At 51.4% G+C, this 19,385-nt stretch overlaps 3 protein-coding genes across 3 annotated transcripts; 2 read left to right on the forward strand and 1 right to left on the reverse strand.

Annotated features, from left to right (window-relative positions):
- Window positions 1–211: 211 nt before the first annotated feature.
- On the reverse strand, window positions 212–1,120 carry LOC136523542 (uncharacterized). The gene has a single exon (XM_066517191.1). The coding sequence runs from the start codon at window positions 1,118–1,120 to the stop codon at window positions 212–214; it is 909 nt and encodes a 302-aa protein (XP_066373288.1).
- A 1,059-nt stretch (window positions 1,121–2,179) lies between these two features.
- On the forward strand, window positions 2,180–4,177 carry LOC136523544 (uncharacterized). Its single transcript, XM_066517192.1, has one exon. The coding sequence runs from the start codon at window positions 2,180–2,182 to the stop codon at window positions 4,175–4,177; it is 1,998 nt and encodes a 665-aa protein (XP_066373289.1).
- A 7,756-nt stretch (window positions 4,178–11,933) lies between these two features.
- LOC136523545 (probable LRR receptor-like serine/threonine-protein kinase At3g47570) lies at window positions 11,934–19,214 on the forward strand. The gene is made up of 3 exons (XM_066517193.1): window positions 11,934–14,504; window positions 18,366–18,693; window positions 18,787–19,214. The coding sequence occupies exons 1-3, from the start codon at window positions 11,937–11,939 to the stop codon at window positions 19,212–19,214; spliced, it is 3,324 nt and encodes a 1,107-aa protein (XP_066373290.1). The 5' UTR covers window positions 11,934–11,936.
- Window positions 19,215–19,385: the final 171 nt, after the last annotated feature.

Below are 19,385 nucleotides of genomic sequence, written 5' to 3' on the forward strand. Positions count from 1 at the left end.
TTGAATTACGCGAAAAAATTCATGAAAATGAAATAAATTCACGAAATATATAAAAAAACTAAAAAATTCTCCAACTTTTGAATTTGTGACGTATTTAATGTTGGAAGAACGTACAAAAAATATTAGATAGGAAAACAACCAAAAAAAGAAAACTTTGCCGACTGCTTGTGGCGGCCGTCGGCAAAGAAGACTTTGCCGACTGCTTGCCGACCTAGCAGTCGGCAAAGAGCTGCCTTTGCCGACTGCCGCCCTGTCCTGCTATCGGCAAAGAGCCAACCCTAAAAAGCCCAAGTCGGCCCACCAGCGCCTTATCCCCTCCTCTTCCTCCCAATCCCTCGCCCGCGCCGCACCACGCAGCGCCGCCCGCCCGTGCCGCCCCGCTGCGCTGCCCTGCCCGCCTCGCCCTGCCCCACGCCGCTCCGGCCACCTCCTCCGCGCACCCGCCGCCTGCCCGGCCGCCCCACCCCGCCCTGAACCGCCCGCCCGGCCCCGCCACCCGTGGCCGCCGCCGCCCGCCCCGCCCCGACCCACGGCCGACCGCGGCCGCCGCTCCGCCAAGCGCGCGCGCGGAGCCTCGCCGCCTCGCCCTACGCCCGCCCCTCCCACCCGTGGCCGCCACCGCCCGCCCCGCCAACCCGTGGCCGCCGCCGGCCGCCGCGCCCTGACCCACGGCCACCCGCGGCCGCCGTCTCGCCAGGAGCGCGACGAGCCGCGGCCGGCCTCGACCCGCGGCCCTCCCGGCCGCGCCCCTCCCGGCCCCCTCCCCGACCGCCGCACGCGGCCGACCATGCCGGCCGTGGCCTACCCGGACCCCCTCCCTGCGCGCCCCGCCGGCCGCCCTCCCGGCCGCGCCCCCGCGGGCCGGCCCCTCCCCGGCGTGCCGCTCGCGCAACCCGCGCCCCTCCCTCCCCGGCCGCGTCCCCCACCGCCCCCGGGCCAGATCCCGGCCTGGCCGGCCGCCAGCCGGCCACCCCGGGGGCCAGCAGGCCACTCCAGGTGCCCCTGCTCCCTTGCCGCCATCCCCTGCCCGCCAGCTCCCTGCTCGCCAGCCCCTGCTCCCTGCCCCCTGCCCGCCAGGCAGCTCCCCACGCGCGCCCACCGGTCGCGCCGGCCACTCCATTCCCACCCTACCCTGCCCTCTCCACCCTCGGCTCCGCTCGGGTAGGTCTACACCGTGCAGGAACGCCGTCGGCTCTTCCGACCAGCCCCGGCCGCCTGCAGTGCGCTCCGGCCAGCTGCAGCCACCTGCTGGCCACCGACAGCCACCTCCGGCCAGCCGCAGCCAGCCGCAGCCGGCCACAGCCAGCCGTAGCAGGCTGCAGCAGGCCACAGCTGGCCGAGAGAGGCTGCAGCCAGCCAGCAGGACGTTCCGCGAGGACGTTTCGCCGTCATCGAAGGTATAATGTTGAGAATGTCGGCCTTCGTGCCTGAATATGAATGTCGGCCTTCGTGCCGCTATATGGATGTCGGCCTTCGTGCCGCTATATGGATGTCGGCCTTCGTGGCGTTGTTTTTTTGCAGGTTTAGAAAACCTCCCTGTGCAGGGGAAGTGCTGCCGAAATTTTTCAATGAAGTCTAACCTAAGGTCTTTTATGCAGGAGAAGAGCTCTTCAGAGGGACCTCGACGACCTTCCACTGCTTGGGCGTAGTTGGACTGCCTGCACCGCGTCGCCTCGCCACTGCAGCGACTCGCCACTGCCCCGCTAGCCTGACTCCTTCGCCACCCTAGGTATACACATACTCTCTCTCGTATCATTGCCGTAGATCGATCGTGTACCCCAGTTAGGCGTCTCCCGTTCGAAACAGATATGGTTCGAGGTATGCGGATCACTGCATATCTGCGACGGTATCTGTTTCGGATTGTCCACGTTTTTTGGACAGCCCGAGGATGCGTAGATAAGGTTAGGTTCCATGTTCCGCTCCTGTCCGAGTCGGAGTTTCGGCACCACCTCCCCGTTGTTCTTCGGATACACACTCTCCGAAAAGGACGTGTATCTGGAGAACAACGGGGAGGTGCTGCCGAAATTTTGACTCGGACGGGAGCAGAACATGGAACCTAACCTTATCTACGCATCCTCGGGTGGGATTAGGACCTATCCTTCACCTATTAGATGGCAGGAACGCTTTGTAGATGCAAATGCTGGTTTTATTTCTCGCTTACATTGGCGCATGACAGAGGATGGCTGACCGTCAGTGGATGTACACGGGCTTTGCAAGTAAGAGCGGTGACTGGGTGAGGGGTGTCAATGCTTTCCTAGAGCTTGCTTTTGGCGCAGCTGCTAGAGGGTCATGTCGGATGCGGTGTCCGTGTAGCAAGTGCAAGAACAAGAAAAAGAAACAAAAGAGCCAGGTGTGGAAAGATCTTTACAAGAACGGGTTCGTTCCAAACTATACCCGCTGGATCTACCATGGTGAACGCGATCGTATTAGGGAGGAGGTGGTGAGATCCCTCCTCGAGGAGTGTGATGCAGATGCCGGGATGGCAGACATGATGGCAGACTATCACGAAGGACGGTTTGCCGAAGGAGTGGAGGTAGAGGATGATCCAGAGGAAACCGCAAAGGCGTTCTACACCATGCTGGAGTCGGCACAGAAGCCTCTCCACGAGAAGACAACGGTTACGCAACTGGATGCCATTTCACGCCTAATAGCGTTGAAATCACAACTGGGCATTAGTCGAGACGGTTTCGATCTCGTGTTGACAGTTGTTGGCACACTGCTTCCGAAGGATCACATCCTGCCGAAGAACACGTACGAGTCACAGAGGCTCCTTCGTGCACTGAAGATGCCGTACGAGGGGATCCAAGCTTGTCCGAAGGGGTGCGTACTGTTCAGGGGAGACCACGAGAAAGCAACACACTGTCCAAAGTGCAAAGCCTCTAGGTATGTGGAGGTAGAAGGCAAAGATGGCAACAAAAATCAGTCTAAGATACCCGAGATGGTCATACGACACCTTCCTTTCATACCTAGGCTACAACGGATGTACATGACAGAGGAGACCGCGAAACAGATGACGTGGCACAAGAATGGCAAAAGATACACTGACAAGATGGTGCACCCAGCCGATGGTGATGCATGGAGACACTTCGATAACATGAATCCTGGGAAGGCTCTAGAAGCTCGGAATGTACGCGTAGCACTAGCAACAGATGGGTTCAACCCGTTTGGAATGATGGCGGCCCCGTACACTTGTTGGCCCGTGTTCGTGATCCCCCTCAATCTTCCCCCCGGCGTCATGTTTGAACCTAGGCACGTGTTCTTGACGCTGATAATACCTGGACACCCGGGCAACAATATGGGTGTCCTGATGGAGCCAGTGTGGGATGAATTGAAACATGCTTGGGAAAAGGGGGTGCTGACGTATGATCGAGCTACAAAGAGGAACTTCACTATGCATGTCTGGTACCAGTATTCAATGCATGACTTCTTAGCGTATGGCTTATTTAGCGCGTGGTGTGTTCACGGGAAGTTCCCTTGCCCAACATGCAAGGCAGATGTGATGTTCACCTGGCTGGCGAAGGGTGGGAAGTACTCTTCTTTCGACCAACATCGTCAATTCCTGCCAGAGAACCATGAATTGAGACGAGATGTTAAGCACTTCACGAAAGGTGTTCAAGTCACCGACCCCATTCCTAAGGTTAGGAGCCCGGCCGATGTCCTCGCGGAGATAGAGGCTCTCGAAATAGATGAACAGAACGGTGGCTTTGTTGGATATGGTATTGACCACATGTGGACTCATATATCGGGTTTGCATAGGCTACCGTACTTCAAGGACCTTCTTCTTCCACACTGCATCGATGTAATGCATACAGAAAAGAATGTCGCAGAGGCACTCTGGGGAACACTCATGGAGATTGGTAAGAAGTCAAAGGACAACGTTAAGGCTAGACTGGACATTGAAACGATTTGTGATAGACCAAAGCTAGTGATGAAGAGTCCTGAACCAGGCAAGAGATGGAAAAGGGGCCCGGCCGATTATATCTTGAAAAGGTCGGATAGGAAGGAAGTTCTGAAGTGGATACAGAAGACGGTACGTGTACCCTCCACCGTCGCAGGGGTACTCCTCGTGGCCGCCTTTCCCGACGCAGCAGGGGCACTCCGGGCCGGCAAGCGTCACAGCGCCGCAGAACAGGTGGAACTACGGTACGTCTTCGCAGTCGGGTTGGCGTCTGTATGAGCACGGTGGTGGCTCTGGGACCCCTGGGGACGACGCACAGAGCTAGGTATCTTTGCTTCTCGCTTTTGGACCTTCATCGATGAACGTGTGGCACATTGGACATGTTATGTGCATGTTGGACTTGTATGGATTCGTTTTGGACATGTATCGTTGTATTTCGGGACCTTTATGTATGGATTCATGTGAAAACTGAATTTTATTGTTAAATGCGCTGTTTCGGTGATATTATTGTGAATTACTGTGTTCAAATGTGATGTGTATGCAATATGTGGCTTAAATGTGGTTAAAATGCAACTGAAATGAGGAAAAAAAATTGAAAAAAAAAATTGGTTCCCAGCTTTGCCGACAGGAAACAGTCGGCAAAGCTGGGTTTCCCTGACCACGGATTCCAGCTTTGCCGACAGGATTACAGGGCAGTCGGCAAAATGACAAAGCTTTGCCGACAGCCCTGACCGACGGCTGTCGGCAAAGGCTTTGCCGACAGCCACTGTGCAGCGGTCGGCAAAGTCTTTGCCGACAGCCGTAGGTCAGGGCTGTCGGCAAAGCCTCGGTCAGGGTTGACGGCGCCGTCAGCGTTTGCCGACTGTACAGCTGGCTGTCGGCAAAGGCTTTGCCGACAGCTTGACACGTGGCTGTCGGCAAAGAAGTCATTGCCGACTAATTCTTTGCCGACAGATCTTTGCCGACAGCCACGTGGAGAAACGGTCGGCAAAGCCTTTGCCGACAGGAAAACTGCCTTTGCCGACTGCTTTCGGCTGTAGGCAAAGGACCTGTTTCCTGTAGTGTGTAGTCTAAACGCGAGCTCTCAATCTTGATGTAGGTGTCGACGGTGAACTGCTGGAAAAGACGCCGGCATAGAATATTGGATTAAATATCCCTGGCCGTATCTGGAACTTGTAGCAGTAGTAGTCGCGCACGGAGACACATGTATTCGAAACAGGTTCTATAGGGAGACATTGTTCGAATTAGTATCATGCGTTAACAGAAAAGAGTTTATATTGCATTATTGAAAAGCAAGGGAATTGGGGCTTTGCGCGCGGTTGACTAGGAACAGTAGTTATGCTAAAAACACAATGTAATTTCACAATTTTCTTTTACTACTATACTCTCTAGGCTTTCCGATCCTTTCGACATCATGACATAAATAGTCCTTTTTCTATAAATATGAATAGCGATCGTGTTAGTCTTCTCTTGGATGTAGCGTTCGTATGTGTAATTTTTTGAGACCGAGGGAGCAGATACTAATTATAAGATGTTTTAACTTTTCTAGATTCATAGCTTATAGGCGCATAACAAAAGTTATGAATATAGGAAAGTCAAAACGTCTTATAATTTGAAACGGATGTAGTAATTTGTTTCTACATCATCTCACCTATTCTAGACCATGATACATGTCCTCTCTCCGCCATGTGTCCTTTTGGTTATTTACGTCTGTGAAAGTATGTGTAATATTTTTTTGGGATGGAAAATGATGGTTACTGTTGGATGATGCTGTGTGAAAGTACGTGTAACATTTTTTTGGGGACGAAAAAGGATGGTTACTGTCGGATGATGCTTGATGCATATGGCGTATATGTGCATATGGTCAATTGGAATTAATCTATCGATGCTAGCTTGATGCATATGGCGTATATGTGCATATGGTCAATTGGAATTAATCTATCGATGCTGCTAGATGATTGAGCCCCATGCTTTTTAATTTTGATCAACAAATTGTTGGACGGGGACGCGCTGGCATCTAATTTTAGTCCCTTAGAGCAGTCAGCAGCTAGCGATGAGATTATATATGCCCACTGTCGCCTACATAGTGATGAGATTCTATGTCCATTGTCACCGTACGACTAGCTAGCAGCAGCATATTTTACAGCCACTTTGCTGGTGCCATTAGAGCATACTATCCTCCTGTTGCCATATTGCAAGCTTTGCTCCCAAGTTTTGTTCGTCTACTTCCGCTAGCAAATATGCTCAGCATCTCATCTTTTTGTGGGTAACACACTGAACCGTATGGCCATGAACCACGTGTAAATAACAGAACTATATAGCTGGCTTCATACGAGCTGCGATGGTTCAGAGAATAATCTCAGATTAAGGAGAATAAAATTTTAGCTTCAGGTGAATGGTATTCCATAATATTCTGTCTAGTAGTATTAGAAAATGAGAACATTTGATGCATAACAAGGACAATTAAATTATAGGGAAAAGTCCATTCTACCTACCTTAACTATTGTTGTAGTCTAATATTTCACCTCGAACTTTAAAATTAAATATCTTACCTCCTGAACTTTCAAAGTCGTTCCAATTACCTCTTTGTCTTAATTAGAGTGGTTTTAAAGATAGTTTTATCCTTTAGTTAAAAAAATTGGTAAAATATCTTACACCTAAACTCTTAAAATCGTTCAAATTATTTTGCAGCCTTGTATCGACAGCCTTCTATCCTAATTATTGTTGTAGTCTAATTTTTCTTCTCAAACTTCAAAATCAGTTTACTTGCACCCTAAACTATCAAAAACTATGGAGTTGTTTGACGGCGACTTTGTCATTTCTTAGTTAAAAATTCAATAAAATACTTGATAAAGTTTTTTAGACCACAGAGAATGTCTGTAAGATTTTTTTTTAAAAGCTAGTGGTAGATTGGGATACAACAAATAAAAAAATATCTAGAGCTCATGAAACATAATTAGAGACTGCAAAAAGCTAAGTTTAGCTCTATGAAAATGGAAAACATCCAGAAAATTCTGAAAACATTATAACCAATGTATAAAAATGTTTCGAAAACGTTTCATGTCAAAAATATGAGATGCAATCGATATGAATGCAACATACATTACCGTTGAATGCACCCATGCTATTTATTTATGGTAGTTGCATATTATGTTTTTTGTTTGCGAAGTTTTAAAACACATTCACATATCAATTAGAATATTTTGAGAATTTTCCATTTTTTTTACATATTTTGAGAATTTTCTATATTTGTGTCTTATCTCTGTTTCCGTAGAGCTAGATGTGCGATCAGCATCAAGTATGCTTTGATGTAGTCGATTTCTAATGTAGCCAATCCGGCAACCCTGAGCACCTTATGTGGGACTGCGCTCCATAATTGGTTTTGGAAGTTTTGATCAACAATTAGTTAACTTACATATTGAACTAGAGGTTGTGTGATTGTTAGATGCCAGCCTTCTTGAAGATGGGCCGTCTCGGCCTTGAGGACAGCTGCGGAGGCGGCGAGATGGTGGACGAGCTGGCTGTTGCGCTCCAGCGCATCCACGTCGACCTACGCGGTTCATGAGTGCTTAAATTTGCAGTTACAGTACTTGTATTTTGTTCGTGTTTACAGTAGTCAAACAAGTAGTGATCGCATCCACATCTACCATCAACGTATTGACATTGCAATCCAGGATACAAATCTAATTATTTTCTGTCTTTCGCACTCTTATATTTCTGAGTTCTCACTCACAATGGAAAATGATGTATTATGTTAAGAAATCGTTCTATCGATTGAGCACACAAGCACAAGATTGGACACAGAGAGATAGGAGAAGTTGGGAGCTCTTTATTATTCTCGTGTATGAGTACATTCTCATATCAGCAGCCAAGGGCTCTCCCTCGGGCCCCCTTTTATTTTATAGACGGGAGGCAAGGAGGTGAGAACCCTTCAAGCCTCCTTTGCTGACTTTCTTGGTTGCTCCCCACGTCCACACATGTGCGTGCTTCTCCCTTTGGCTAATCATAATTTGCCCACAATTAATAGCTTCATAACACATTACATCATGTTCGATCGAATGCAAAGAGTGCTGCACAGTTAAAAAAATATCTTAGAGCACATCAATAACGTTGATGGTAGTAGATATTTACATCGGCAGCAGCACAAATGCAGTATCTTATAGCAATACAAGCCAGAGGCAGCACCGTAGCAGTATCCAGAACTCCAGATGGAGCTCCAATCTAGCTTCCACACGCCATGCACTCTTCCCGGTTGTTTAGAGAACAAACCATTTGTGCCATTTTAGCTTCTACGTCTTTCTCTGTGGGCTTTCCATTATCCACCTGTATATGCAAGCGGTTTTCATGGTGAGTTGTGCTTTAGTAATTTTTGAGGGGAAAGATTGTAGGACTAAAGAAAAGAAAATATACCCCATTCCCATTCTCCTTTAGAAGTGGTATTATCGACTGTAAACTTGATCGCTTCAGCAGCAGCTCGTGTCCGTAGATAGTACATTCCAGTTTTCAGGCCCTGTCATTCATTGAACAAGATTAGAAAAACCAAACCACTAGTTTTATAGGTTTAAGTACGAACTCCATAAAGATATAGACAATTGCTGTGACAGCTGGAGGTCCAATACCTTGGACCAATAAGCATGGATGTGAAGTGCTGTTAGCTTCCCAAAGTTTGCTTGCTCCATGTGGACATTGAGGCTTTGGATCTGGTCAATATGCATCCACGGTCAACCGCCATATATCAACTAAAGTTTTCTGTTTGATCTCCCAAATAGTTCTAGCAATACTTCCTCCGTCCCCAAATAAATGAAGAGAACTGCTCCAATACTTCTCCTTTTAAAATTGCACGGATCTTATAGAAGTCTATCAGATTAATTAAACATTTTCTTAATTATTTGTCACATGGGCCCCTCAAGTGTCCGTCCGTATCCAACCCAGCCCGTGCCTAACTCATCTCTTTCCTATCCCCGGTGCCCGTTCGATTCGCTTATGTCCGGCAAGAAGCCACCAGTTCCGTCGAAGCCCACCGTAGCCTGTATCCTACACGTATCGCCGCAGGATCAGGTGGAGTCGATCATAACGTCGTGCTGTAAAACCCGATGAACATCGCATGCATTTGTCATCCTCGCCGCTCGCGTAGGATAGGAGTGGCATCGTCTCGTCGTCGGCGTAATGGAGGACGATAAGGCGCGACGCGCGACTCGGCAAGACCCATCAGAGGAGCGGCGTCATCTCGGCATAAGCACCGTGGAGGCTCCAAACATCGGAGTTCTTTTTCTAGATCTAGATGATGTTAAAATGGATTGGGTTTGGGCTGGACGTGGAAGGGCCAGGCCCATACGACACCTAGATGGGTAATAATAATTAAGAAAAATCTTTACTTAATTAGAATTCGATGCTTTGAGATGCGTATATATAGTTTTAAAAGGAGTACCGGAGCAGGTGCCCTGAGTTTATTTGGTCTCCTAAAGACAAAACACATACTTGCTCCTCTCTCGAGCCAATTCGTAATAATTGACAAGAAAATATTAAACTTATCTTTGATGTGGCCAAGTGTGATAGAATCTTGATGAGTTATATACAAATTTACGAGGTTATTTTGAATTGCCTTTCATAATAGAAATGCAAAATTAGGAGTTTATTTTAAATATTTTTTTTTATAATGGTAGAGGTGATCCAACGTTTATTATTGACAATGACAATTAGAGTCTATCAAATTAAAGTTAACGTGTTTTCGATTATTGTGAGAATTTCTAAAATTTATTTTTTTCTAATATGTCTTGTGAGAATTATGTGTAGGCTCTATTGGAGCCTCTAAGATTAGTAATAGTAAGATAAGTTTTTTTATAAAACATAATAGATCTAATGGTTATTATTGGCGATAGCGATTAGATTCTACCAGATTAAAAGTTAGATGTTTCTGATTATATTGAGAATTTCTAGGATTTATCTTCTTTTTCTGGCTTATCTAGCGAGAATTAACACGGAGGCTCTATTGGAGCGCCTCTAATTAGTAATAGTAAAATAATATTTTATAAAGCATAATGGATTCAATGGTTATTATTGGTGATCAGATTAGATTATACCAAATTAAAGGTCATATGTTTCTAATTATTTTTGGGGAATTTTTTAGGATGTATCTTTTTTCTAGCTTATGTTGTGAGAATTAACGAGGTAGCTCTATTGGAGTCTCGGTTAGTAATAGTAAGATAAGTTTTTTTATAAACATGATATATCCACTGGTTATTATTGGTGATGACGATTAGATTATATCAAGTTAAAGGTAAGATGTTTCTGATTGTTGTAAGAATTTATAGGGTTTTTTTTCTTCTAACGTATTTGGTAAAATTAACGTGGAGTCTTCGTTGAAGTCTCTAATTAGTAATAGTAAGATATAGGTCCCGTTCGTTTCGCTGAAAAAACAAGCCGAAACACTGTTCCGGCTGATTTATTGTGAGAGAAAAACACTGTTCCAACTGAAAAAAAAAACTAAAAAAGACGGATTATAAGATAAACGAACAGGGCCGTAAGATGATATAAGTAGTAATTTTTTCTATATGAATAGCATTAGTCTTCAGTTGGCTATAGCCAAGATCACTAGAGTATAGAGTTGACTTTTGAGTCTTGACCAGAAAGAATTGCTCCAGACGACGAGCTAAGTTAGAGCAAGTATAGTATAGCAGGCCGTAAGCTGAGGAAAGAGTACAGCTATAGATGGCCAACGGGCCGGCCCGATCCAACCTGGCCCGGGCCCGTGCCAGGCACGGCCCGAAGGGGGTCGGGCCAGCACGACACACCGTGCCACCCGAGCCGTGCTGAGGCGGGCGTCGTGCCTGACCAACGGCCCAGGCACGGCCTGCTGGGCCGTTTTTTGGGCCGGGCCAGCCCGAGAAGCACGGTCCGAGGCGGGGATCAGGCCAGCCCACAACCCGAAACAGGTGAGAGCGAGAGACTGAGAGAGAGAGGGTGGGAAGTGGGAACGGAGGATGGGGAGGAGGAGGCCAAGGCCGCAAAGCATGGTGGAGGTTGATGCCCTCGAACTGGATCCAGAGGTGGCCGACGTCCTCGACCTCGAGCTGGATCCAAAGGTGGCCGGCGTCGTCGACCTCGAGCTGGATCCGGAGGTGGCCGACGTCCTCGACCTCGAGCTGGATCCGAAGGTGGCCGGCGTCGTCGACCTCGAGCTAGATCCGGAGGTGGCCGACGTCCTCGACCTCGAGCTGGATCCGAAGGTGGCCGGCGTCGTCGACCTCGAGCTGGATCCGAAGGTGGCCGGCGGCGTCGACCTCGAGCTGGATCCGGAGGTGGCCGACATCCTCGACCTCGAGCCGGATGTGGAGGAGGCCGACGCCCTAGACCTAGATTCGGAGGAGGTGTGGAGGTCGGCCACCGCGCTTGCCACCACCGCGTGCGCTGCGCCTGCTGCTGTGCGAGGGGGGCGAGGAGGAGCGATGCGGCTGCGCGAAGGGAGAAGTCGCGCGAGAGGAGGCGTGGAGGCTGGCCACCGCGCTTGCCACCGCCTGCGCCGCCTGCGGCTGCGCGAGGGGGGCGCTGGGGCATGGAGGAGCGATGTGGCTGTCGTGACCGCGAGGCACGAGCGGGACCGCGGGGGCGAGGAAGCGCGACTCGCAGTCGCTGTCGTAGGGAGTGTGGCGGCGGGGGGAAAGGGAGGGAGGGGGAAAGCGCGACTCACAGTTGTAGGGTTACCAGGAAATGAGGAGGGGGAGGCGGGGACGGATAGGCGCGGCGCGCGCGCTGGGCCACAGGGAGGCCGGGAGGGGAGGAGCGGAGTGAGGAGGGGGAGGGGGTAGCCAGGCCGCTGCCGGGCCGTGCCGGGCCAGCCCACTGGCCTGAGCAGCGGCCCAGGCACGGCCTGCTGCCTCGGGCCGGGCCAGCCCGGGCCCGCATATCACCGGGCCGGGCCGTGCTCGTGTCGGGCTAAAAACGTGCTTCGTGTCGTGCCGTCGTGCCTCGGGCTGCATGGCAAGTATAAGTACAGCCAACCGCTCCATCAGTTCCAAGTATCACGCACGAAGCCAGCGACATGGCCCTCCAGCTCCTTCCACTCGTGTTACTGGCCGCCGTGCTGCCGGCGGCTGCCGTTTCTTCCCGGAGCAATGGCACTGGCACTGACCTCGACGCTCTGCTCGCGTTCAGAGCACAGCTCTCGGATCCTCTAGGCGTTCTTCGTGGCAACTGGACCCCCGGCACGTCCTTCTGCCACTGGCTGGGCGTCTCGTGCAGCCAGCGCCGAGAGCGCGTCACCGCCCTGGCGCTGACAAACACTCCCCTGCATGGGAGCATCTCTCCCCACATCGGTAACCTCTCTTTCCTCTCCATCCTAAATCTCACCAACGCCAACCTCACAGGATCCATTCCTCCTGAGCTTGGAAGACTGAGACGCCTCAGGATTCTTGCTCTTCCCTGGAACAGTTTGTCAGGTTATATCCCATCAACCATTGAAAACCTCACGAGGCTCGAGCGCTTTGTTCTTTACGAGAACAGTTTATCTGGGCAGATCCCACCTGAGCTGCAAAACCTGCAAAATCTTAGGCACTTAGAGCTGCAGACGAATTACTTGAGTGGCAAAATACCAGAAGAATTATTCAACAACACACCTTACCTGAGTCATCTGAACCTAGGCAACAACAGCCTATGGGGAACGATACCAGTTGCTATTGGTAGCTTGCCCGTGCTTCAGCTCCTTGTCTTGCAAAACAATCAGTTAACCGGCACAGTGCCTCCTAACATCTTCAATAAGTCCTCCCTGCAAGTTCTGAGCCTCTGGAGAAACAATAATCTGACTGGGACTATCCCTGGCAATGAAAGCTTCAGTCTTCCAGCGCTGCGGATGTTGTCCCTCTCTGCAAACAACTTCGTGGGTAGGATTCCTGTGGGACTCAGCGCGTGCCAGTTCATCCAAGTAATATCTTTGTCAGAAAATGCTTTTACGGATGTTGTGCCAACATGGTTGGACAAATTGTCGAACCTCTGGTACCTTGCCTTAGGTGGAAATAACCTTGTTGGGTCGATCCCAGTTCAGTTAACCAATCTCACTGGGATTCAAAAACTAGATCTGTCAAACTGCAAGCTGAGAGGGCAAATCCTACCAGAATTTGGGAAGATGAAACGACTCTTTTTTTTGCATCTTTCAGATAATGAACTGACAGGTCCAATTCCTGCTTCCATCGGTAACCTGTCTGACTTGTCTTTCCTAGTGTTGGATACAAATGTGTTGACTGGACCGATCCCAGACACACTTGGGAACCTCGGCTCTTTAGTCTATCTTAGTTTTGGATGGAACCACTTCGAGGGAGACCTTAACTTTTTGGGTGCTCTTTCAAATTGTAGGCAACTCAGTTACCTTGGCATCTCCTCCAATTCTCACTCTGGAAGTCTCCCAGATTACATAGGAAACCTCTCCAAGAAACTAGTGACTTTCCGAGCAAATGATAACAACTTAATTGGCGGACTGCCTGCAACTATCTCAAATTTAACTAGTCTCCAATTCATTGATCTCACAGGCAACAATCTGAACCAGCCAATCCCAGAATCTGTTGTGTTAATGGACAAACTCCAGGTACTTGCTCTCACCAGTAACAGCATATCTGGTCCCATTCCAACCCAAATTGGCATGCTTCAAAGCCTTCTTGAATTGCTTCTTGACGACAATGAATTCTCTGGCTCCATACCTGATGGCCTTGGTAATCTTAGTATGTTACAACTTTTATCTCTGTCCTATAACCAGTTGTCTTCAACCATACCGCCGAGTTTATTTCATATTGACAGCCTTGTTGAACTCGATATGTCAAACAACCACTTGATGGGTCCTCTCAAAGCTGATATACAAAGCATCAATGCAATTAATAAAATAGATCTCTCTAGCAATCGACTACTTGGTGGCCTTCCAGACTCATTTGGGCAATTACAGATGCTGACCTACCTAAATTTATCACATAACTCGTTTCAAGGTTCAATTCCAAATTCTCTTGGCAAGTTAGCGAGCATGGAAACATTGGACCTTTCCTACAATAACCTCTCTGGCAACATTCCACTGTACCTGGCCAATTTTACATATCTCACCAATCTGAACCTCTCCTTCAATAAGCTACATGGACGTATACCAGAAGGAGGCATTTTCTCAAACATCAGTTTACAGTCCTTGCTAGGAAACAATGGGCTTTGTGGTGCTCCACGCCTAGGGTTTTCATCATGTACCGTCAGATCTTACTCAACAAATGGACAGATCCTCAAATTTGTACTCCCTGGTGCCCTTGCAGCATTTGGAGCAATAGCTATTTGCTTGTATCTAATCATCAGAAGAAAAAGAAACAACCCAGGAGCTTTGACAGGTTCCAATAATATTACTGATGCAATCAGCCACAAGTTAATATCTTATCACGAGATTGTCCATGCAACTAACAATTTTAGTGAGGAAAATTTGTTGGGAATGGGTTGTTTTGGAAAAGTTTTCAAGGGACAACTAAACGATGGTTTGGTGGTTGCCATCAAAGTTCTAAACGTACAATTGGAAGAAGCTACAAAGAGCTTTGATGCTGAGTGCCAAGTACTGCGCATGGTTCGGCATCGCAACTTGATAAGGATAATCAACATTTTCTCGAACGTGCACTATAGCACGTATTTCATTAAGAGGAAGCAGAGAACATCCAAACAAATACACGACGCAGCTACGAGAGAACCCTCATAGCACAGGTTACAAACCACGGAGCAACACATAGTTGACACAGAGGAGTCGCAAGTAATCCCAAGATTACCGACGCGAACCCAAGACAACGACGAACACAGCAAGAAAACAAGAGAAAAAAAGCCAGAAACTAAGCTATGCCTGCCACAAGAGATACATCCGCACAATGGTCGCCAACCGGGAGGGTCCAGCCGCGGTGGCAAACCTCAAGCAACCAGGAAGTCGCGAGGTAGAACCGCCAGTGACCAGGTAGCCACTGCGAAGGAGACAACGAGCTCCAGAGCCTCCAGTGACCAGGTAGTCGCGAGGTCAAACCGCCAGTGACCAGGTAGCCACTGCGAAGGAGACGTCGTACCAGTGACCAGGTAGCCACTGCGAGGGAGACGTCGTAGAAAGCCTCAAGCGACCAGGTAGTCGCGAGGTCAAACCGCCAGTGACCAGGTAGCCACTGCGAAGTGTGACGACACCGACCAGGTAGCCACTGCGAGGGAGACGTCGTAGGAAGCCTCAAGCGACCAGGTAGTCGCGAGGTCAAACCGCCAGTGACCAGGTAGCCACTGCGAAGGAGACTAACATGTTTTCATTCGACATTGCCAACATTTGGCGACAAAGTTGTAGAGGTTGGTTAGACCTCAAGCTCGACCCCCTCGGCAAGCTGGATGCCGTTGATCGCACAACCGGCCGGGAACAGCATGTTGATCGCCTCCCGCTTGGACTCTGAGAGGGGTTCGCCGAACATCGCCAAGTACTCGTCAAAAGCGCCATCCTCTCCAGACAAAGACTGCTGCAGCGGTTGCACCCCCCACTTGGCCATTAGCACATTCTGTGCCTGCACCGTTGGGTTAGTTGCCCTGCATTTGCTCTTGGCTGCAAGTCTACCGCTTCGGCGCGGCGGTGAGAGCGCCATGTCCAACACACGGCTCTTCCTGGTTGCACGTAGTCTTGGGGGGTCAAGAATGATAGGCTCTGTGATGACAGAGCACAGCTGCGACCGGAGGCGCCTTGAGATCTCCGTCGGTGTAGCCGGCGCCGGCACTGTTGCCGCCGGCACCGCCGTCGATGCCGCCTCTGTCTGCCGAGGCCTGGGTGGAGATGCCGCATTCGGTGCAGAAGGCCTGGTCGGCGTCCTCGCGCGATGAGGCACCAGCGTTGTCCACTCCGGTTCGGAGCCACCTCGGTCTGTTACGCAACCCGTCGATGGTGGTCCGACGAACTCAGTCTGTACCTGATTGATTGAAGGCACAGGCATATGTGTACTCGTGGACACGTCCGCCCGTAGCGTTGAGTTGGACGACCGTGCTGGGCCTGCGAACTCTGCCTCAATGCAAAGAGCCCACCAGTCCTCGGATGCCGCCGTACGGGGGGACTCCAGGGTGCGACCGCCCACAAGGAGTATCTCTGGGTCTTCCGCGAGCAAGCGGCCCACAAAGCCTGCTGCAGGTCCCTGGGGCGCACGCCTGAGCATGGGAGATGGGCTCATTGGCACCAGTAACCGGTCGTTGGCCTTGGCATCCGAGGCCTGAGTTGCCGCTACAGCAACTGGTTTTGGTGGCGTGTAAGCCAGCTGCAAAGTGGGTACGTCAGCGGCATCTGGAGTAGAGTCCGACAGCGACGGGTCCTCAGGCGCCCGCTCCCGAGGACGTGCAGGCGCACGCAGTCGAGGACGCGGCGACGTGACAGCACGTAGTCGAGGATGCGGCGACGCGACAGCACGCAGTCGAGGGCGCGGCGACGCGACAGCACGCACTCGCGGACGTGCAGGCGCACGCACTCGAGGACGCGGCGACGCGACAGCCCGCAGTCGAGGATGCGGCGACGCGACAGCACGCAGTCGAGGGCGCGGCGACGCGACAGCACGCAGTCGAGGGCGCGGCGACGCGATAGCACGCACTCGCGGCCGCGGCGACGCGACATCCGGAATCTCGCGCGGGCCACCAGTTGCAACGTCCGCGCGCCTGGGTCCCTGCTTGCCAGTGACCAGCGGGCAACGAACCGCCCCGACTAAAACGGACGGCCGTTCCACGGCGGTCGTGCAAGACGGCGACGAGAGACGACATCGACGCCGGTCAAACCCGGGATGAAAGCGGTTGAAGTTGCTGTCGGCGGAGCCATCGTCGTCGCTGTCACGGCCGCCGAAGTAGTCATCCTCGTATCCGACATTGGCCCCGCGGCTGCGGTTGCCGTCGCAAGGACCGTCATCTCCATCGGCATCACCCCCGTCCTGCGCATCGTCCGCAGGCGACGCCGACGGCGCGCTCCAATCCTGAAACGCAACCAGGCGCAACCGCACGAGGTAGCGCAGCCCCGGAAGCACGGTCAAAGCGGCCTCGACGGGGCTGAGAATGCGTGGCTCCGGGATGAACACGACCTGCTCGTCGGGGATGAACCTTGGATGCAGACACCATGCCGTGACGAAGAATTCTCGGTCGTCATCCGCCGGAACGTCACTAGGTCGGAAAACGTCCACCTCGGCACAAGCGGGCCCGAGGATGGCCTGCGCCGTGGCCGCGTTCCGAGCATGCAGGGGGACGCGCCTCATCCCCACAAGCACCCTAAACGGGAATGATCCGGCACTGGCCAGCGACGTCCTCCGCCATGGCCGCCAGAAGAGAGGAAGGTGCCCCTCCCCCGGCGGCGTTGCCAGTACACGGTCTCTGTCATCGCGGCGCCTGAACCGCACAACGAAGTCCTCTGGATCATGGCGCCGAACCTCTGCGTCCTCTTCCGTCAATCCGTAGCGGCCAAAGAGGAACCGGGCCACCATGGCCGTCGACACCGTTGGCCGAGTGCCGCCAACCACCGCGACAAGCGCAAGCCCGAGCGCATCCTCGGCTGCCAGCAATTCCGCCGAGCGGGGGACGACGACGAACCCGGTGTGGCGCCGGAGTACGTCTGCCCCCACCGTATCCACGACGGCAGCAGAGGCTGGCGGCGGCGGCGGAGGCGGGGGAGGTGGAGGAGGCGGAGTCGGAGGGGCGCAGCAGCGAGGAACTGATGGCGACCTTCCCGTGGAGGCAGACCGCGCCGAGGGCGTGTCGTTGTCGGCGCGCCGAGTCCGCCAGCCCCCGGACCTCCGCCGGGAGACCCTTGTACCCCATGGCGACCGCGGCGGAGTGCGCTCGCGCTTAGAGCCCGCATGTCGCGCAGGGAGCGGGCATGCGACGGCGCGATGCCCCACACACCAGCAATTGAAGCACCTCGCCGGGAAGGTGCACTCTGCCTTTACATGTGAGCTCGCCAAGCAGTTGAAGCATAGGCCAACCAACGCTGGCGGAACAGGCCTAGCCGGCTTGGGCGGTGATCGACGACGCCAACGGCGGCGACTGCGCACCCGGAAGAAGCCGTCCGCGTCCGGTACCTCCAGAGGACGAGCAGGGTGCGCCGTGGGGGTACGACGCCGTTGGAGGCAGGCTGGAGGCGGAGCCGGGTCAAGCTGGGGATGAGACCGACGAGCAGCAGCCATGAAGTCCCCCTGCCCCTGCCGCTTACGACGACGACGACGCGCACGACGACGTTGCCCAGCCGGCTCCGCAACCGCCATGCCTTTGCCAGCCGTCGGCGGTGAGGGCGGCTCAGAGTCGGAGTAATCCTCCGAGTCAGTGAAGGAGATTCGCTCCCCGCGACCACAGCCGAAGAAGTCCTCCGAGAAACGGCCTGGATACCCCGCTCCCAGGGATTCCGGCGACGGGAGCTCGTCCTCGGCCTCGTCGGCCCAAGAGCGCCATGAGGGCGAGCCAGCCTCCATTCCTGCTCTCACCGATAATCAACATTTGTTCAAGCCTGGACTTTAAAGCATTGTTACTCCAATACATGCCTAATGGTAGTTTGGATACACATCTTCACAATGAAGACAAGCCACCCTTAAAATTCCTCAAGAGATTGGACATCATGATAGAGGTGTCGATGGCAGTCGAACATCTGCATTATCGACACCATGAAGTAATCTTGCACTGTGACCTGAAACCTAGCAATGTGTTACTTGATGACAATATGACAGCACATGTGGCAGATTTTGGCATAGCAAGACTTTTGTTAGGTGATAATAACTCGGTGATTTCTGCAAGCATGCCAGGAACAATCGGATATATGGCACCAGGTAGTCAACCAATCATGACTGAATTAATTTCTTTAGTACCATGTAAACCTATTTCACATTGTGCTGATCTTTGTTTAAAACATTCTTGAACAGAGTATGGCTCCATGGGTAAAGCATCAAGGAAGAGCGATGTGTTTAGTTTTGGAATCATGCTGCTTGAGGTATTCACTGGGAAGAAGCCCACAGACACCATGTTTGTCGGAGAACTCAGCCTTAGGCGCTGGGTCCATCAAGCATTTCCATCAAGAATTAACCATATTTTGGACGGTAATGTACAAAAAGATGATGAAATAGTACATGGTTTTCACCACACCAGCAACCCTTCGGAAGTTTCTCCAAGCATCTTGCATAGCACTCTCACATCAGTGTTTGAGTTGGGTATGCTATGCACAAGTGAATTACCTGACGAAAGGATAACTATGACTGATGTTGTTGCCAAGTTGAAGAAGATCAAGGACGATTTCAAGCTGGAGCCCAGTTCAACAGGAGGCGGAAGCAACATTACAAGTGTTGCTGTTTAAGATTCCTACAATGTATCAAACCAAACCCTTTTTCCTTTCACAAAAGTTATTTTGTCTGCATGGTTATAACTTGCAACAGATGGTGATTAAAGTTGAGACTTGAGTTACTTTTTAACTTTCCCCGACAAACAGTGCAACTAAATTTTTTGGATTAGCGTTGATGCTGCTCTA

The sequence above is a fragment of the Miscanthus floridulus genome, chromosome 18 (assembly GCF_019320115.1).
Source record: "Miscanthus floridulus cultivar M001 chromosome 18, ASM1932011v1, whole genome shotgun sequence".
NCBI classification, from domain to species: domain Eukaryota; kingdom Viridiplantae; phylum Streptophyta; class Magnoliopsida; order Poales; family Poaceae; genus Miscanthus; species Miscanthus floridulus.

What these genes read in the sequence shown, in the direction of transcription:
- LOC136523542 (XM_066517191.1), bottom strand. Translation starts at nt 1,120, where the DNA reads ATGGAGTGGCCGGCGCGACCGGTGGGCGCGCGTGGGGAGCTGCCTGGC.
- LOC136523544 (XM_066517192.1), top strand. Translation starts at nt 2,180, where the DNA reads ATGGCTGACCGTCAGTGGATGTACACGGGCTTTGCAAGTAAGAGCGGT.
- LOC136523545 (XM_066517193.1), top strand. Translation starts at nt 11,937, where the DNA reads ATGGCCCTCCAGCTCCTTCCACTCGTGTTACTGGCCGCCGTGCTGCCG. An exon ending in ACTTGATAAGGATAATCAAC is followed by an intron (nt 14,505 to 18,365) that starts ATTTTCTCGAAC and finishes CCGATAATCAAC; the next exon opens with ATTTGTTCAAGCCTGGACTT. An exon ending in AATCGGATATATGGCACCAG is followed by an intron (nt 18,694 to 18,786) that starts GTAGTCAACCAA and finishes ATTCTTGAACAG; the next exon opens with AGTATGGCTCCATGGGTAAA.